This window comes from Hyperolius riggenbachi, chromosome 6, assembly GCF_040937935.1.
Source record: "Hyperolius riggenbachi isolate aHypRig1 chromosome 6, aHypRig1.pri, whole genome shotgun sequence".
Classification (NCBI taxonomy): domain Eukaryota; kingdom Metazoa; phylum Chordata; class Amphibia; order Anura; family Hyperoliidae; genus Hyperolius; species Hyperolius riggenbachi.
The window spans coordinates 307,342,462-307,358,338 of NC_090651.1; the positions used below are offsets into that span (position 1 = coordinate 307,342,462).

Here is a 15,877-nt window from a genome sequence, read left to right on the forward strand (position 1 = left end):
CTTCTTATTTGTATATGATTACATGTATTTTAAATTTTAAGATTTTCGTGACAGAGGTCCTTTAAGGGTCTGGCACAATGGATTCTCCTGCTGTACACATAGAAAGATTGTCAGCTGAAACAGTCATTTTCGGCCAATTCTGGAAAATGGTTATCTCATGTGTGTATCTACAATTAGCACATGAGCGACCAGGGTTGACTCCACTGATATCAATAGGGATAGGTGTACCGCATTCATCTAAAATCGGCATAGGGAAATTTTGGTGCAAGGTGAAGCCTAAAAACGGCTTATTCTGCTCTAGCTAATCTCCCAATTATTTTTTTAACTATTCCCCTAGTAACCACCTAATTTTTAGTCCCCCCATTTTTCCCATAATTTGTGCTCCAGCTATTGCCGGCACCAAAATGACACAGTGAGTGCCACTACAGCCGTAATTCACATTAGGGCGGAGCCAAAAATCGCAGGCGCCGGATACAGCCCAATTTACCTGTCTCAAAGTGCACCTGCATGCTCACTTCCCTATTCATAGCCAGGCTATTGGCTGCTATTCTCCTGGTCATCACTGCAGACATTGCTTGGGGCATCGATCCCTGTAGTGTTGGCTGGCAAACCGCGAAAGATGCCTCACTATAGACACACTCACTGCTATAGTAAATCAGGGCTCTTAGATCCTAGATTTTTTTTATGGAAAAAGATAATTTAGACGATGTTAAACTGAAACATGTATCTATTTGCGCTACGTGTGCTGATTGACCAAGATTCAGTGACGTAACTCCTGTCCAGCACGTCACTGAGCAGAGGGCGGACCTATGCATATTACCCTGTCACCGTCTGACGCAAGGTAATGTGCAAAGGTAAATGGTGCAGTGCGATTATCCTGCTGCCGGCTCTCCGGCTGAAATTAGCCTAAAATGGGATTCAGCTCGCTGACTATCAAACAAAAATGAAATATCAGTTGTGGGTAGAGTTATCCTTTAATGTTGTAATATTCAGCAGCTTAATAGTACTTACGCCATCCAGCATTGTTGACCAGACAGTCTATTTGTCCAAACGCGTTTACAGTTATTTCAATCAGCCTCTGTTTTAAATGGAACCTGGAGGTTAATTTTATTAATTTTTCTGCTACTATCTTTATCAAAGCTTTTCAGCTCAAGCATAGGCATTCAGCAAAGACTTCCAAAAATGAAATGTAGTTTATTCGCTGACCACACACATACGGGTTGACTCAGCAAGTTCTATCCGTTGCCATTAAGGCCTTGCTTCCATCTGTGCGCTTCTGTCCGCTTTTCAGCAACATGTATCAATCTGCAACATTGATGTGCTGACAAGAAGCGGATAGAAGCACATAAGTGGAAACAAGGCCTAATACCTGTATTAACGCCTATTTTAATTTTCCCTCAACCTGCTACCCAGCTATACAGTACAGTATCCAGACAGCATGAACAATTTAAATGTGGAAGATTTTCTTTAAATGGCCAGTGGATGCAATGCATTCTGGGAGATAGAAGGAACACTACAGCGAAAAATGCAAGCAGTTAAAATCTGGCCGAACCGCCAGGTTTTGAACCAGTCCTTGAACCAGTTCTCCTCATGGTGGATTCTCAGGGTTTCCTTCATGTTCAAAATCATTTTCTGAATGGCAGTTGCCAAGTCTTACTGCCAAAACAGTGTGCAAGTGAGTAGGGAGGCTGGCTGGTATCCACATCCAGGACAGTTTCTAGGCTCATTTGCATCCAGGGCAACGGTTTAAAAATTGCTGGTCACCTCCAAACATGCCATTATCTCGTGGTAGGTTGTATTTTTTTTAATTTTTAGTATGCCCAAAGAGACCCATTGGAGTGGACAGCGACCATATTGGCCCTGAGTTCCAGGGATCCGGGCACCTGAGAGGGGGTGGGTAATTCCCTGCAGGCTTTAAGTAGTGGTTACAAGCTTTGTCACCAACCTCTGTAAGTATTTTACCCAGGCCCGGATTTATATCACAGGAGCCTATAGGCACAGATGTCCTGGCATCTTAAAGGGACACTTAAGTCAAACGAACAAAATGAGTTTTACTCACCTGGGGCTTCCAATAGCCCCCTGCAGCTGTCCGGTGCCCTTGCCGTCTCCCTCCAATCCTCCTGGCCCCGCCAGCAGCCACTTCCTGTTTCGGTGACAGGCGCTGACAGGCTGGGGACGCAAGTGATTCTTCACGTTCCAAGACACATTAGCACCCTCTATGCTGCTATATGGTATATGATATATGCTATAGCAGCATAGATGGCACTATTGTGGCCAGGAACGCGAAGAATCACTCGCGTCCCCAGCCTGTCAGCTCCTGTCACCGAAACAGGAAGTGGCTGCCGGTGGGACCAGGAGGATCGGAGGGAGACGGCAAGGGCACCGGACAGCTGCAGGGGGCTATTGGAAGCCCCAGGTGAGTAAAATTCTTTTTTTTTTTTTTGTTTGACTTAAGTGTCCCTTTAAGCCCCATCTACACTATGGGACATTGCAGCGATCCGGCGGCTCGATTAGCTGCCGGACCGCCTCTTCCGCGTGCCCGCTGCGTCCCCGCTCGCCGCGCGTGCGCCGCATTTGATTCCCCGCTCGTGCCCGCACGTCCCCGCCGGCGCCGCTTATCTTCCGCTTGATTCCCTGCCATTGTCCCCTCGCGGGGAGCGAGCAGGGAATCGGCGGTGCGGAGATCCGTCCTGTCGGATCTTATCAATCGAGCCGCATCAGCGGCTCGATTGATAAGGAGCATCGCGGCCGCATCTACTCGTGTAGATGCGGCTTTAGACTTCACCCTCCATGAACCTACAAACCCCCACCGAACCACACCGCAAGTATGCTGGCTGCCCCAGCTGTCACTTCCTCCTTACTTCCCAGGCCCATCATAGGTGCCCCCTTAGTTTTATACAGCCAGAAGTACGCTTAAAATTAAATAGCTACAGGTGTACCCAAGTATTAGGTAGCTAGAGGAACCTCAGTATTAAGTAGCTGGAGGTGCCCCTGACTGAAGGGAGATCACGTCAATGGAAAGAGCAGGGTCAGTAACCTCTCATTTATACTCAGCAGGACTCTGCATAGGGAAGGAGGGAGGGAGACGCTCAGGGAGGGGAGTGAGCCGCCTTTCCACCATCAGGGGCCTGTAGGCACATGCCTACAGCGCCTTATGGTAAATCCGGCCCTGATAATACCATTTTACTTTTACCACATAGACATACTACACTATCTGGCTCCTGACTTTCCCCGATTTGATTTTGTTGGGTTACTAGAATTATCTATCACTGGTGAACCATCCCTCTAAAATGCTGATCCTTTGCCTTCAAAAGTGTCTGTGTCACGTCAGGAGCTAGCATTCAGCCAAGGATGTCAGAACGCCTGATCTGCGTACTTATTCAGGGTCAGTGATGTGAAGAATTAGAGGCTGAGGATGAATAGAACAGGAAGTCAAGCAGCATTTGTTTTGTGAAGAAATCTGACAATGGCTCCCTCTCTATAACTCACACTTCAGAATTCCTCTGAATGTTCCATTAGCGGTACAAATACTACATGTAAAATAATACATCACTGACCGAACAAGTGCCTCGAGGGCAGAGCAGGTTTCACACAGCACTCCAGGCACACTTCCCTGTAAACGATAACCTTTGTTCTACTAATAACAACACAGATAGAGTAATAAAGGGCCGTTACCTTGATTTCATTCTCTTTTCTCACATCGCAGGACACATAAATAGCAGATCCTGGTCCGTATTCTCTGAGTTCATTCTCCAGGTCGCTCGCCGACTTTTCTATACATGATAACATACAGGGGAGGTTTATACAGTGTGATCAGATACAGAGCAGGATTCCATGTGAAAAGCAGAGAGCTGATGGGTCCGTCTACTTCTGGGCCTGATTACAGAGACCCTAGCCATGCTCCCTCATCCGACCATACTCTAATGTCTTCACACAGATGTAGGCATGCCCACTGCCAGTCCACATGACTAAAAACCAGTCTCTACACCAATGAAGACTGAGCAGGCTCATCCACCAGGCAACCTAGGCAGGTGCTTGGGGCCTAGTGGTTGTCAGGGGGCCCACCTGTCACCTTCTTTGACCTCTCTTTACTCCAGCTTACCAAAAGGAACACAGGGCCCCCCAAATCTACTACTAAGGGGCCTATTTCATCATAGTCCATCTCTGATGGAGAGGTCAGCATTAGATCAGGTGGCCTTCCCACATGCTAGGGCTGGTTCACACCAAGAGCGCTTCTGAGCGCTTTGAAAAGTGCTTGGCTAATGTATTTGAATGGGATGGATCACACCAGAGCGATGGGATTTTTTTTCCCAAACGCAAACGCGGGTCCTGAAGCATTTCTGCTGATTTCTCAGGCGATTCAGCCGCAATGTTAAGTATAGGAAAGTGGAAAACCGCTCTGGAAAACGCTAGATCAGAGCGACTTTCCAAGCGTTTTTGTTACAGAAGCTGTTCAGTTAAAGCTCTACTGTAACAAAAAATAAAATCTGCTACACCAAAACGCTCCAAAAATCGCTAGGCATGCTTAGAGAATCACTCTGCACATGCCTAGAAGCGATGTGAAAAATCACTGAGCATTTGCGATTATGCTAGCGCGTTTTGGTGTGCACTGGGCCTAAGAGGACCTGTCTGAGCTCCCTTTTGTTCCAGAACAAGTGCTGCATAAAGGGTGGTAAAGCTGCAGAGTCTCCTCTCTGCATAGGATGCAGCCCGACTCATAGCTGCCACTGGGTCATGTTTACACAATTTCACTTTAATGTGACCCATAGTACAAATCCTGTAGAGTAATTTAAACTGTGTAACAAATGTACCTCTTGCTTACCTGTCTGGCTTCAGTTTTAGGTTTCTCTGCTGTGAATTTACTTTTCTTTTTTTTTTTCACATGTGGGTGGAGTGACACTTTAGCCTGAGCAAATAGATTGGTTTTAAAGGACGTCTGAAGTGAGTAAGATATGGAGGGTAACAGATTTATTTCCTTTTAAAACATAGCAGATTGCCTGGCAGTCTTTCTGATCCTCTTCCTCTAACTCCATTACCCGTAGATCCTAAACAAGGATGCAGATTCTGACATTATTGTCACACCTGACAACGTTAGCTGCATGCTTGTTTCTGCTGTGTGATTCAGGCACTACTGCAGCCAAATAGATCAGCAGGGCTGCCAGGCAATTGGTATTGTTTAAAATGAAATAAATATGGCAGCCTCCATATCCCTCATTTTAGGTGTCCTTTACTTTGGCAAGTGTTGCAGGCTCACCTGTTACACAGCGCATGTCCTTGCTTTCTTGTGTCTGGCATCCTTCTCCATTGCTGGCCAGTGCTGTACCAAGTGACACAGCCGCATGTACTGACGTCATTACATGTGGCAGTGTCATGTCGTACAGGCGCCCCCAGAGGGAATGCAAAAAGACACCAGACACAGGAGGTGGTAAGCCGTCATGACTGGAGCCTGCAGCACTCACCACGGACTTGAGGACAGGACATAGTGGGGGGGGGGGGGGATATCAGCAAGCGGAGGCCGCGATAGGACGATTTTTAATAGATTTCAAAACTGTCTGCAGTGTATGGGTAGGTAAAAGATCCCCCTCTGATCACATTTGATCAGATTTTAAAAGGGAGGGATCTATCTGATGACCAATCTGATGGCAGATAGAGAGATCTATATGATATATGGGTACCTTTACAATAGGCAGTAAATATCTGACAGGTTATGGACTAGCCCATTTCCTCACAGGGGATTTTCAGTATTTTCTTTATTCTTTACACAAGCACTCTATGGATGCTGACCAGCCTCCCTACTTGCTTGCATGGTCTTTTGGCAGTTCGACTGAGCAACTGCCATTCAGTAAGTGCTTTTGAACATAAAGAAAACCCTGAGAATCCCCCATGAGGAGATGGACTAGATTAAATCCAGTCATATGGCAGCTTTTTAATGCCTACGGTAAGTGACAAAGATAGGAAAAAATACGTTTTTAGTCCTTTTTACTCTTGAACAAACATACAATTTTTTGTTTTACTATTTTTGTGAGTGTTAATGACACACCTCTCGGTAGTAATTTATATGAGGGGTGTGTCCTAGATCCCTTCTCACCCTCATTTTAATAGAGTTCAAAGAATAGACAAGTAAGGAAACCATCAAATGATGGCCTGCAAAAGATTATTGTATTTACAAGATTGACATTGTGAAAAGATATGGATGCCCACATGATTTTACTTCACACACTGGACTGCAGCCTTTATACTTCTGTCTTAATATTCTTATAGTTCAGGAATTCCATGTGGTGAAATTCTTACCTTTTGAGCAGAACACCACTGAAGCTCCATTCTTCACTGTGGTGCAGGTCCAGCAGAGAATAAGAGAAAACAGTAGGTTAGTAAAACATGGAGGGCATCTTAATGAACATATCACCATTTCTGCATCAACAGTCAACAAGTGTACTATATACTGAGGTGAAAGACATCCCCATTCAAACTTTACACCACTCCACACCTGACATTATTATTATTAATATACCGACAACATCTTCCTCAGTGCTGTACAGAGTAGTAAGTGTCTTGTCACAATCTAATCCCCATTACAGTCATATGTCTATGTATGATTTGTGTAGTGTATAGGCCCATACAGACGTCGGATTTTTCCGAACGATGGGTCGTTTGAACGTCCCGTCGTTCAGTCGTCCGCACGCCGAATCGGGCGTGTGTACAGACTGTCGTTCGAAGGAATAAGACTGAGTTTGAGCGATCCGCCGGGCGCGGATTTGGCGTGCGGACGACTAAACGACAGGACATTCAAACGACCCGTCGTTCGGAAAAATCCGACGTCTGTATGGGCCTTATGTATCATAGTCTGGGGCCAATTAGGTCTTGACCTCACACTGTGTGCTTGGATAAAAGACTTCCTCACCAGTAGGACCCAATGGATCAAACTTGGCTACTGCACCTCCCTGGAAAGAACCACAAACATATGCCCCGCAAGGGTTCCTAATGTCCCCGCTACTGTTCTCCCTGTACACTAACAGCTGTAACCTCGTCTGCAGACTCTGTCAAGGTCATCAAATTTGCACCATTCTCGGCCTCATAGGCAGAGAAGGAGAGCAGGATTACCGTAACGAGACTGAGCGCATCTGCAATTGCTGCAAGGGCAACCAGCTCGTACTCAATGCGGTGAAAACTGTGGAACTGATAATCGACTTCGGAAGGTGCCCCCACACACTTGAGCCAGTCTCCATCGAAGGCACCGACGTATCCAGGGTGTCGAGCATTCGGTTCCTAGGCGCAACCATCACCAATGACTTGGTGTGGAGTGAGAACACGTCCAAGGTCCAGAAGAAGGCTCAGCAAAGGTTGTTCTTCCTGAGGCAACTGAGGAAGTTCGGGATGCCATGGGAACTGATGGCCAGCTTCTATACTGCCACCATCGAGTCTGTCGTCTACTCCTACGTCGTCGTCTGGCATGCAGGCGCTACTGCAAGTGAGAGGCTCAAACTCCAGACAGTAATTAATGCTGCGGAAAAAATCATCGTGTCACCCCTTCTGCCACTGGACCTCCTGTAAACCTCCAGACACAGGTCAAGGGCCATCAGGTTGCTGAAAGACCTCACCCACCCCGGCAGTCGCTACTTCAATCGTCTCCCTTCGGGCCGCCGCTATAGATCTATCCCCACTAAAACTTCCAGACACATGAACACTTTCTTCCCCCAAGCTGTCTACTATCTACTGAACTCGGAGGATGAAGCAGCAGAGCAGACGAGAAGGTGGCGCCACCTGGTGACGCTCTGATACTCATTGCTCTGCATGGCTGAATGAGAAAGAACGGCCAGGCCTGTGGACTCCTTGCTACTATCCAGAGCTCTGCTTAGGTACATATCAAACATGAAGCGAGTTACCTCACTTCAGATTTACTACTAAGGACAACTGTAGCGAGAGGGATATGGAGGCTAATATTTATTTACTTTTAAGCAATACCAGTTGCCTGGCTATCCTGCTGATCCTCGGCCTCTAATACTTTTAGCCACTGCCCCTGAACAAGCATGCAGCAGATCAGGTGTCTCTGACATTATTGTCAGATCTGACAAGATTAACTGCATGCTTGTTTCTGCTGTACTTCAGACACTACTGCAGCCAAATAGACCGGCAGGTCTGCCAGGCAACTGGTATTGTTTAAAAGAAACTAAATCTAGCAGCCTCTATGTTCTTCTCAGTACAGTAGTCCTCCAAAGAATCCAACGATTATACGTAAACCAGTTTTACCGGGATCTATGAAACATCTGCCATGCCGATCAACCAGTTCTTTAATGAACCAATCAATAATATGATTGTTCAGAATCAATTGGGCCCTACCAGTTTCTCTGTTTTCATACATTACGATCTGAATAAATTGATCAAAAATATGACTAAAAAAAAATGATTAATGGTCAAATTTTAGGTTTTTATTGAATTTAAGATCTAACTAATAAATTAAAAATTAATCCTCTTTTTTATTGGAAACATACAAAAAATGATAAAGGATGTTTAATTCAAATTTACATAATGCAATTACAAGCACAAAAAAATACAGAAATTCAGCACATTTTTCCACTGAAGAACATTTCCAAATCCGAAGTTATCACCGTTTTATACCAGGGAAGATCTTCAAACAGAATCTCCTGACGGTCCTTCACAATTGAGGAGTTGAGAAACATTGCACTAAATTTTAACCCCGAGGGTATCAAACATTAACTAAAACCACGTACTTTGATTCTATTTATAAGTTTAAAAAAAAACTGCCAACACTAAAAGGTGACAGGATCCCTCAAAATGAATTTAATGATACAAGAATTTAGAAAAGTAACATGCAAAGCTAAGCATTACCTTGTACTCATACTGTGCTGCGGGATCTGGTTTGCATGTATTCCTGTATTGTCATATTAGTGTATGTCACCCTTAAATATTGTCTGTAACCTAAACTAATGTCCAGCGCTGCGTAATATGTTGGCGCTTTATAGATACAATAAATAAAATGCAAAACCTTGCATGTGATCAGTAGAATAGATACAAACTCTAGACTAAAGCATGTTGCCAATCCTTCTGCCAGAGAAAGGTACCAAGGGGTTGTTTCATCATCATTTACCGTGCTAAGCAGCACAGGTTAATCCAGCGAGCCCAGGCTACTGTCAGCGTAGCGTTTTTCAGCTACACGCGCTCCTTTGAAGTACCGCCTGTTGCTAGCAATACGACCACTACTACGTTAATTAACGTAGTAGTGGCTGCGCTATTAAAGTATTGCAGTCACTCTACATAGCATCAGGCGAAACTTCAAAGGAGCATGCGTATCTCCAAGGAGCGCACGTAGCTGACGAGCGTACGCTACGCTGACAGTATCCTGCGCTCGCTGGATTAACCCGCGCTGCTTAGCCTTGAGGCCAATCGACCATCAGATTTGATGAAAATCGGTGCTGCCAAGAGCATGTCCGACAATAAGACCAATTTTGGCCAGAAATTGGTTGCATGTATCCGTTAGACATGCTATAAAATATGGGACTGACATGCTCAATCGGCGTGCAATAATCATGGATGAACGCAACGGAAACCCCCATGCTGGGTCCCTCCAAATGTACATGTACCCCTTGCCCCCTTCTGATGCCCATGCATTCATCCTTTACCTGTCCGCTGCTGTCTCCCCACTCTTGTTCCTTATTGAGCTCATTGTTAGTCATTAAAAGATATTACTTGATTTAGGCTGCTTACACACAGGGACGTTACAGGCGCACGTTAGTGCAGCCTGTAACGCTCCCCCAACGCACAGCAATGTAACACAAGTGGGCTGTTCACACTGCCCACGTTGCGTTACATGTAACGCTGCACGTTGTAGTGAAAGTGCAGCATGCTACGGCGTTAGAGCGGCTTAAAGGGGTTCTTCCGCGAATGAGGAAAAAAAATCAAAATGGTTTATGCATAATCTATTAAAAATCCTTCTAAAATAGTGTGAAAAGTTTTTTAAAAAAATGAATGGTTTCACCAATACAACATGTAATGTATACAGTGACGGCTGAGGTGACTGTGAGGCTAATCCATTTGTTAGGGGTGGTTTTTTTGTTACTGTCATTTCACAAGCTGCTCCCTACCTAGTTTTCATTGCTGTAATGCAGGGCTATGATGAAGTGCTGTGCAATGGCAGTTACAGCTGAATAACGGCTGTGCTGCTCTGTAGTTTCTGCTTGTACTTCCTTACAGAGCTGACCCCCCTCCCCCCCCTCTCTGTACTGTACTGTACTGAACTGTAGCTCAGGCAGCTAACTTGCCGTGCAATGGATAGGAAGTCCTCTGCACAGACGCTGAAGTCTGGTTGCCCGGCAACGAGGTAAACACGTGATTTGCTCCGAAGAGCTGCCCGACCTCTGCCTACAGGGAGAGGCGGGGGGAGGGGGGTCAGCTCTGTGAGGAAGTACAAGCAGAAACTACAGAGCAGCACAGCCGTTATTTTAATAGCTGTAACTGCCATTGCACAGCACTTCATCATAGCCCTGCATTACAGCAATGAAAACTAGGTAGGGAGCAGCTTATGAAGTGAAAGTAACAAAAAAAACACCCCTAACAAATGGATTAGCCTCACAGTCCCGTCAGCCGTCACTGTATACATTACATGTTGTATTGGTGAAACCATTCATTTTTTTGAAAAAATTTTCACACTATTTTAGAAGGATTTTTAATAGAACATGCATAAACCATTTTGATTTTTTTTCCTCATTCGCGGAAGAACCCCTTTAAGCCGCGTTAGACTGTTTGCACATGCTCAGTCATGTTGGGGAGGAGGGGAGAGCGGCCGGGCACATGGCTAATTAATATTCACTGCACTCAGTGACGTGCAGTGTTTACTTCCTGGTGCGGCCGCTCTGTGCGGTGATTGGCCGGCGGGACCACGTGATGCCGCATGCGTCCAAGAGTACGCATCACGTCATCACAGACGCCAGAGTGAGCTGCACAACGCTGCTCACTCCGACATCCACATCGAAGTGCACCAGGCCTTGCATAAGGTGCACGTTATGCGACCTTAACATAGCACCTAACGCAACGTCTTGTTGTGCAAGTAGCCTAAGGGTAGGACACACTAGGCAGAATCGCATATGCGGTTTCCACTATGTGCTATGGAAAACGCAATATGCGAGTCTGCCTAGTGTGTTTCTGCCCTAATTTGTTGGTCTGATGTCAGCATACTTGTTAGACAGAATGAATTATCCTACAAATACTGGCCACACATGTTAATGTGACACTGAAGTGAAAAAAACAAAAAAACAAAAAAAAAAAAATTATGATATAATGAATTGGTTGTGTAGTACAGATAATGAATAGAACATTAGTATCAAAGAAATGAGTCTCATATTTTTATTTTCAGTTATATGGCCTTTTTTATAGCATTGCATCATATTTGCAGTTTTATTTGCAGTTTGCTATGTTTTATAGTTTATAATACAGAGTGTGGTTTGCAGAGCTAATGACCCTTTGAACTTCTATGACATAGTAACCTTATCTGAAGCTGTCTGTCAGGGCTCAGCCACACTATAAAGCCCCATTCACACTTACAAAACGCCGGCGATTTTTGCCAGCGTTTTGCAGGAATGATTTTTTCCACAATTTCACACAGAAAAATCACTGAACACTGCAGCGATTTTGCCGCGATCGCGTTTAGCGTTTCTATAGCACTGAAACGCGATCGCCGGGAAATCGCCTGGAAATGGTGCAGGTGTAGCGTTTCGCATTTTTGCCCGTTTTTGGGCGATTTGCGCAAATCGCCCAAGTAAGAATGGGCCCATATGGTTTCATTACGCTATCGCTTTTAAAAAGCGCTAGCGTTTGAGCGTTTTGCCAAAGTCGCGGCAAAATGCTCTAGTGTAAATGGGGCCTCAGCGCTTTTCTAAGGGCTTGTGATTGATTAGCTTTCTGAGCACTTTTTAAAAAACACTCCTTTTCACTTTCATTAAAATCGTGGTAAAAATCAAGTAAAAATCGGTGTGATTTTTCAAGTACACAATCGCGTTGATTTTTACTGCGATTTTAATGTAAGTGAATGGGAGTTTATAGTGTGGCTGAGCCCTTACTGATTCTTTGATGTAGAAGTGCTTCAGAAAACAGCAACCCAATTTGGGTTATGAAGCTCAGAGAAGCTCTTTTGCATAGATAACAACTAAAGTTTCTTAACTCTTCCTGTACTGGAAACAATATATATATATGACTTGTTTTTTTTGGTACGAATTTTCTATTTCTTAGCTGTACAACACATACAATTCATTATCTCATAAGCTTATTTTCACTTTAAGCCTCATCTACACGCATAGATGAGGCTCTGATGTGCCTTATCAATCGAGCCGCTGATGCGGCTCGATTGATAAGATCTGACAGATCCGATCTTGCCACCGCCGATTCCCTGCTCGTTCCCCACGAGGGGACAATGGCAGGGAATCGAGCGGAAGATAAGCGGCGCCGGGCAGGGACGAGGGCGGATAGAATGCGACGCACGCGCGGGCGAGCGGTGATGCGGTGGGTACGCACGGGGATGCGGAAGAGGCGATCCGGCGGCTAATCGAGTCACCGGATCGCTCCGTGTAGATGGGGCTTAAGATTCCCTTTAAGACTGCAATCAAATCCTGATTTCATTAAAAAAAAAAAAAAAAAACTATGCAAAAGTAAAAAAAAAAAAAAAAAAACAGATTTATTGCAATTGTGTTCTATTACACATGGCCATGTTATAAACAGATGCTAGAAAATGTGTTTGTTTTTAGGGAGATGTGTGTAAACATCTGTAGTTGTTTTCTTCACTGCTTCAGCCGTAATACTCCATTGTCTTGTACTGACTGTTTTATAGTTATATTGTGTTGCTATACCTTGTCTGTTACTGTACAGCGGCATGGAAGATGCTGACGGTATATACATCAATAATAACTTGTCACTGCACAAAATACCACCAATTCTCTGCAAGCATTTTGCTGTCCGATTGTGCATTTGAATGCATGCCTTTTTTAAATTTTTTCTTATTTTACAGTAGCCAGTGATTGCAATAGGAAATGCATCTACTGCGTGGAAAAGTAGTGCAGGTTGTTATTTTTCAAGAAAACCTGTATCAAAAAAAAGTGCGCAATTCGCATGCGTGGTAAAGCGTACCGACTGGGATGAGCTATTTCCGCCTGATCCGAGCCGAGAGCCGCTACTGCGCCAGGGAAGGTAAATATTGCAGGCGCCACTCGGTCTGCGCCACAGCCTGACAAATGGTCGGCGGTGGCTTCGGAGATGCCCAGCGAGACCACCGTGGAACGGAGGACGGGGAAAGCCTCAATCAGATTCAGAGGCTTCCCCCTCCCGAGGTTAGTACCCCCCAGGGGCCCTTTTTTCAATACAGAGTCTCTTTAACAATATACCACATTACAGATGGCTTCTGAAAGCGCAGCAGCCCCATAGCAATAGATAACATGCAGTTTCACACAGCGGCAAAATGTTGCAAATTTTAACAAGTGTGATCCCTCCTTTAAAGTGACACAAAATCGGAAAAGAACACTTATAATATAATGAATTGTATGATTAATACAGATAATTAATAGAACATTAGTAGCAAAGAAAAGAGTCTCATAATTTAGGCTAATTTCACACCAGGACGTTGCGTTAGAGGGGGCGTTAAGGTCGCATAACGTCCCCCTAACTCAACGCCTGGTGGTGCTGGATCTGGACATCAGAGTGAGCCGCGTTGTGCAGCTCACTCTGGCGTCAGTGATGCCGTGATGCGCACTCTTGTGCGCATGCGGCATCACGTGGTCCCGCCGGCCAATCGCCGCACAGAACGGCTGCTCCAGGAAGTAAACACTGCACGTCATAACGTGCAGTGCATATTAATTAGCCATGTGCCTGGCCGCTCTCCGCTCCTCCCCAACATTAGTGAGCATGTGCAAGCAGTCTAACGCGGCTCAGCCGCGTCTAAAGTACTGCATGCAGTACGTTGCCTTGTGACGCAGCGTTACAATGTAACGCAACGTCCGCACTGTGAACAGCCCCATTGATTTTTCATTACTGTGCGGTGGGCTGCGTTACAGGCTGCTCTAACGTGCGCCTGTAACGTCCCACTGTGAAACCAGCCTAAATTTTCATTTATATCGGTTTTTTTTTTTTATTATAACATTGCGTCATTCTCTAATAATTGCAGTTTACAAACTACACTCTGCATTTTAAACTATGAAACAGAGCAGAGCTAATGACCCTTTGAACTTCCCTGCAGTAAAAGTTTATCTGATGTGTTGTTTTTTTTTTTACTATGTTTTGATGTATAAGTGCTTCAGAAAATAGCACTGTAGCCAACTAAATTAGTCAGAGAGCTCAGAGAAGCTCTTTTCCATAAATAACAAGTGACGTTTCTTAACTCTTCCTGTACTGGAAACATATCCTTTGCTACTAATGTTCTATTTCTTAGCTGTACTACACATACAATTCATTATATCATAACTTTATTTCCACTTCAGGTTCCCTTTAAAATGAACCTGAGGTTAGAGACATATAGCGGCTGCCATGTTTATTTCCTTTTAAATAAATACCTCCTGATCTCTTTGGCTGCAGTAGTGTCTCAATCACACACCTGAAACAAGCATGGAGCTAATCTAGTCAGCCTCCATATGTCTCTCAACTCAGATTCCCTTTAAAGTGATATTTTGTGGGAACAATCAATGGGCGCCAACGTGATTTAACGATTGCCATCATTATTGCGGCAGTCTATGAAGATCAGAACAACTATCCATGATTGGATCCATCATGAAGGTCGTTCAAAGCAAACGATTACGTGTAATCAGCCACCGTTGAACAAACTTTTGTTAAAAAATGTTACATGATATCGCGCAAATGGTCATTCCTCAATTAATGATTCGACGAGAAAATCTTCTGGTGGGTATGGACCTTTAAGATGGTTGCATTCAGATCTATCCATGAGTGGCCAGCACAAGACATCTGAGAAACCATACTATTTATCCTTGCACAAAATACAAATGCATTTAGGAACACAACAGATGAAATCAATTGCAAGGTTTAGAGCTAAACACACTTTGCAGCATGCTCTTACTTACCAAATAACTTGAGCACAGCTTCCCCAATGCCCTTTGTGCCTCCTGTAACAATGACCACCTTGTTCTGGTACCTCAGCACTGGTTCTGGTCCACAAGCAGCCATGGCCCCTCACGTTCTGATACAATTCTTACAATATTGAAGTTGTTGCTTCAGCATTTCTGCACTACAGTCACGTTCCTGTCATCTGATCTGTAACCAACAGAGGAAGTGGGCATGCCACAGACAGCAATGGATGATGGGAGTTGTAGTTTATTTAGGAAAACCACTCTTCATGGGACTCTGTTCAACTTGCTGAGCAGTAATTATAGCATAGCAAAATAAAATGTAAATTAAGCCACTTTTAGGCTGCTTCCACACAGGGACGTTACAGGCGCACGTTAGTGCAGCCTGTAACGCTCCCCAACGCACAGCAATGTAACCGCAATGGGCTGTTCACACAGCCCACGTTGCGTTACATATAACGCTGCACGTTGTCCGGAAAGTGCAGCATGCTACGGCGTTAGAGCGGCTATAGCCGCGTTAGACTGTTTGCACATGCTCAGTGGGGGGCGGAGAGGAGGCGGGGAGATGCAGCTACAGTAGCCGCGCACATGGCTACTTAATATTCACTGCACTGGAGGCCGCTGATTGACCGGCGGGGCCACGTGATGCGGAGTGTCTCGCTCCGCATCACGTGGTCCCTCCGGCCAATCAGCGCCACTCTGGGAGACCTTATAGGGATAGAGCCGCCTAACGCGGCTCACTCTACCGTCCTCTCTTGCAGCACCATACGTTGTGTTAGGTGCACGTTATGCGACCTTAACGTAGC

General features: G+C 45.0%; 1 protein-coding gene across 1 annotated transcript in view; it reads right to left on the minus strand.

The window, feature by feature from the left end:
- HSD17B14 (hydroxysteroid 17-beta dehydrogenase 14) overlaps window positions 1–15,252 on the minus strand; it is a 37,140-nt gene extending 21,888 nt beyond the window's left edge. Inside the window, exons 1-4 of the mRNA XM_068242971.1 lie at window positions 15,069–15,252; window positions 6,292–6,327; window positions 3,676–3,773; window positions 1,012–1,078 (exon numbers count right to left, since the gene is read on the minus strand). Of these exons, the coding sequence (XP_068099072.1) occupies window positions 1,012–1,078; window positions 3,676–3,773; window positions 6,292–6,327; window positions 15,069–15,171 (304 nt within the window). The 5' untranslated portion in view covers window positions 15,172–15,252. The remainder of the gene's footprint in view (window positions 1–1,011; window positions 1,079–3,675; window positions 3,774–6,291; window positions 6,328–15,068) is intronic.
- Between the last annotated feature and the right edge of the window lie 625 nt (window positions 15,253–15,877).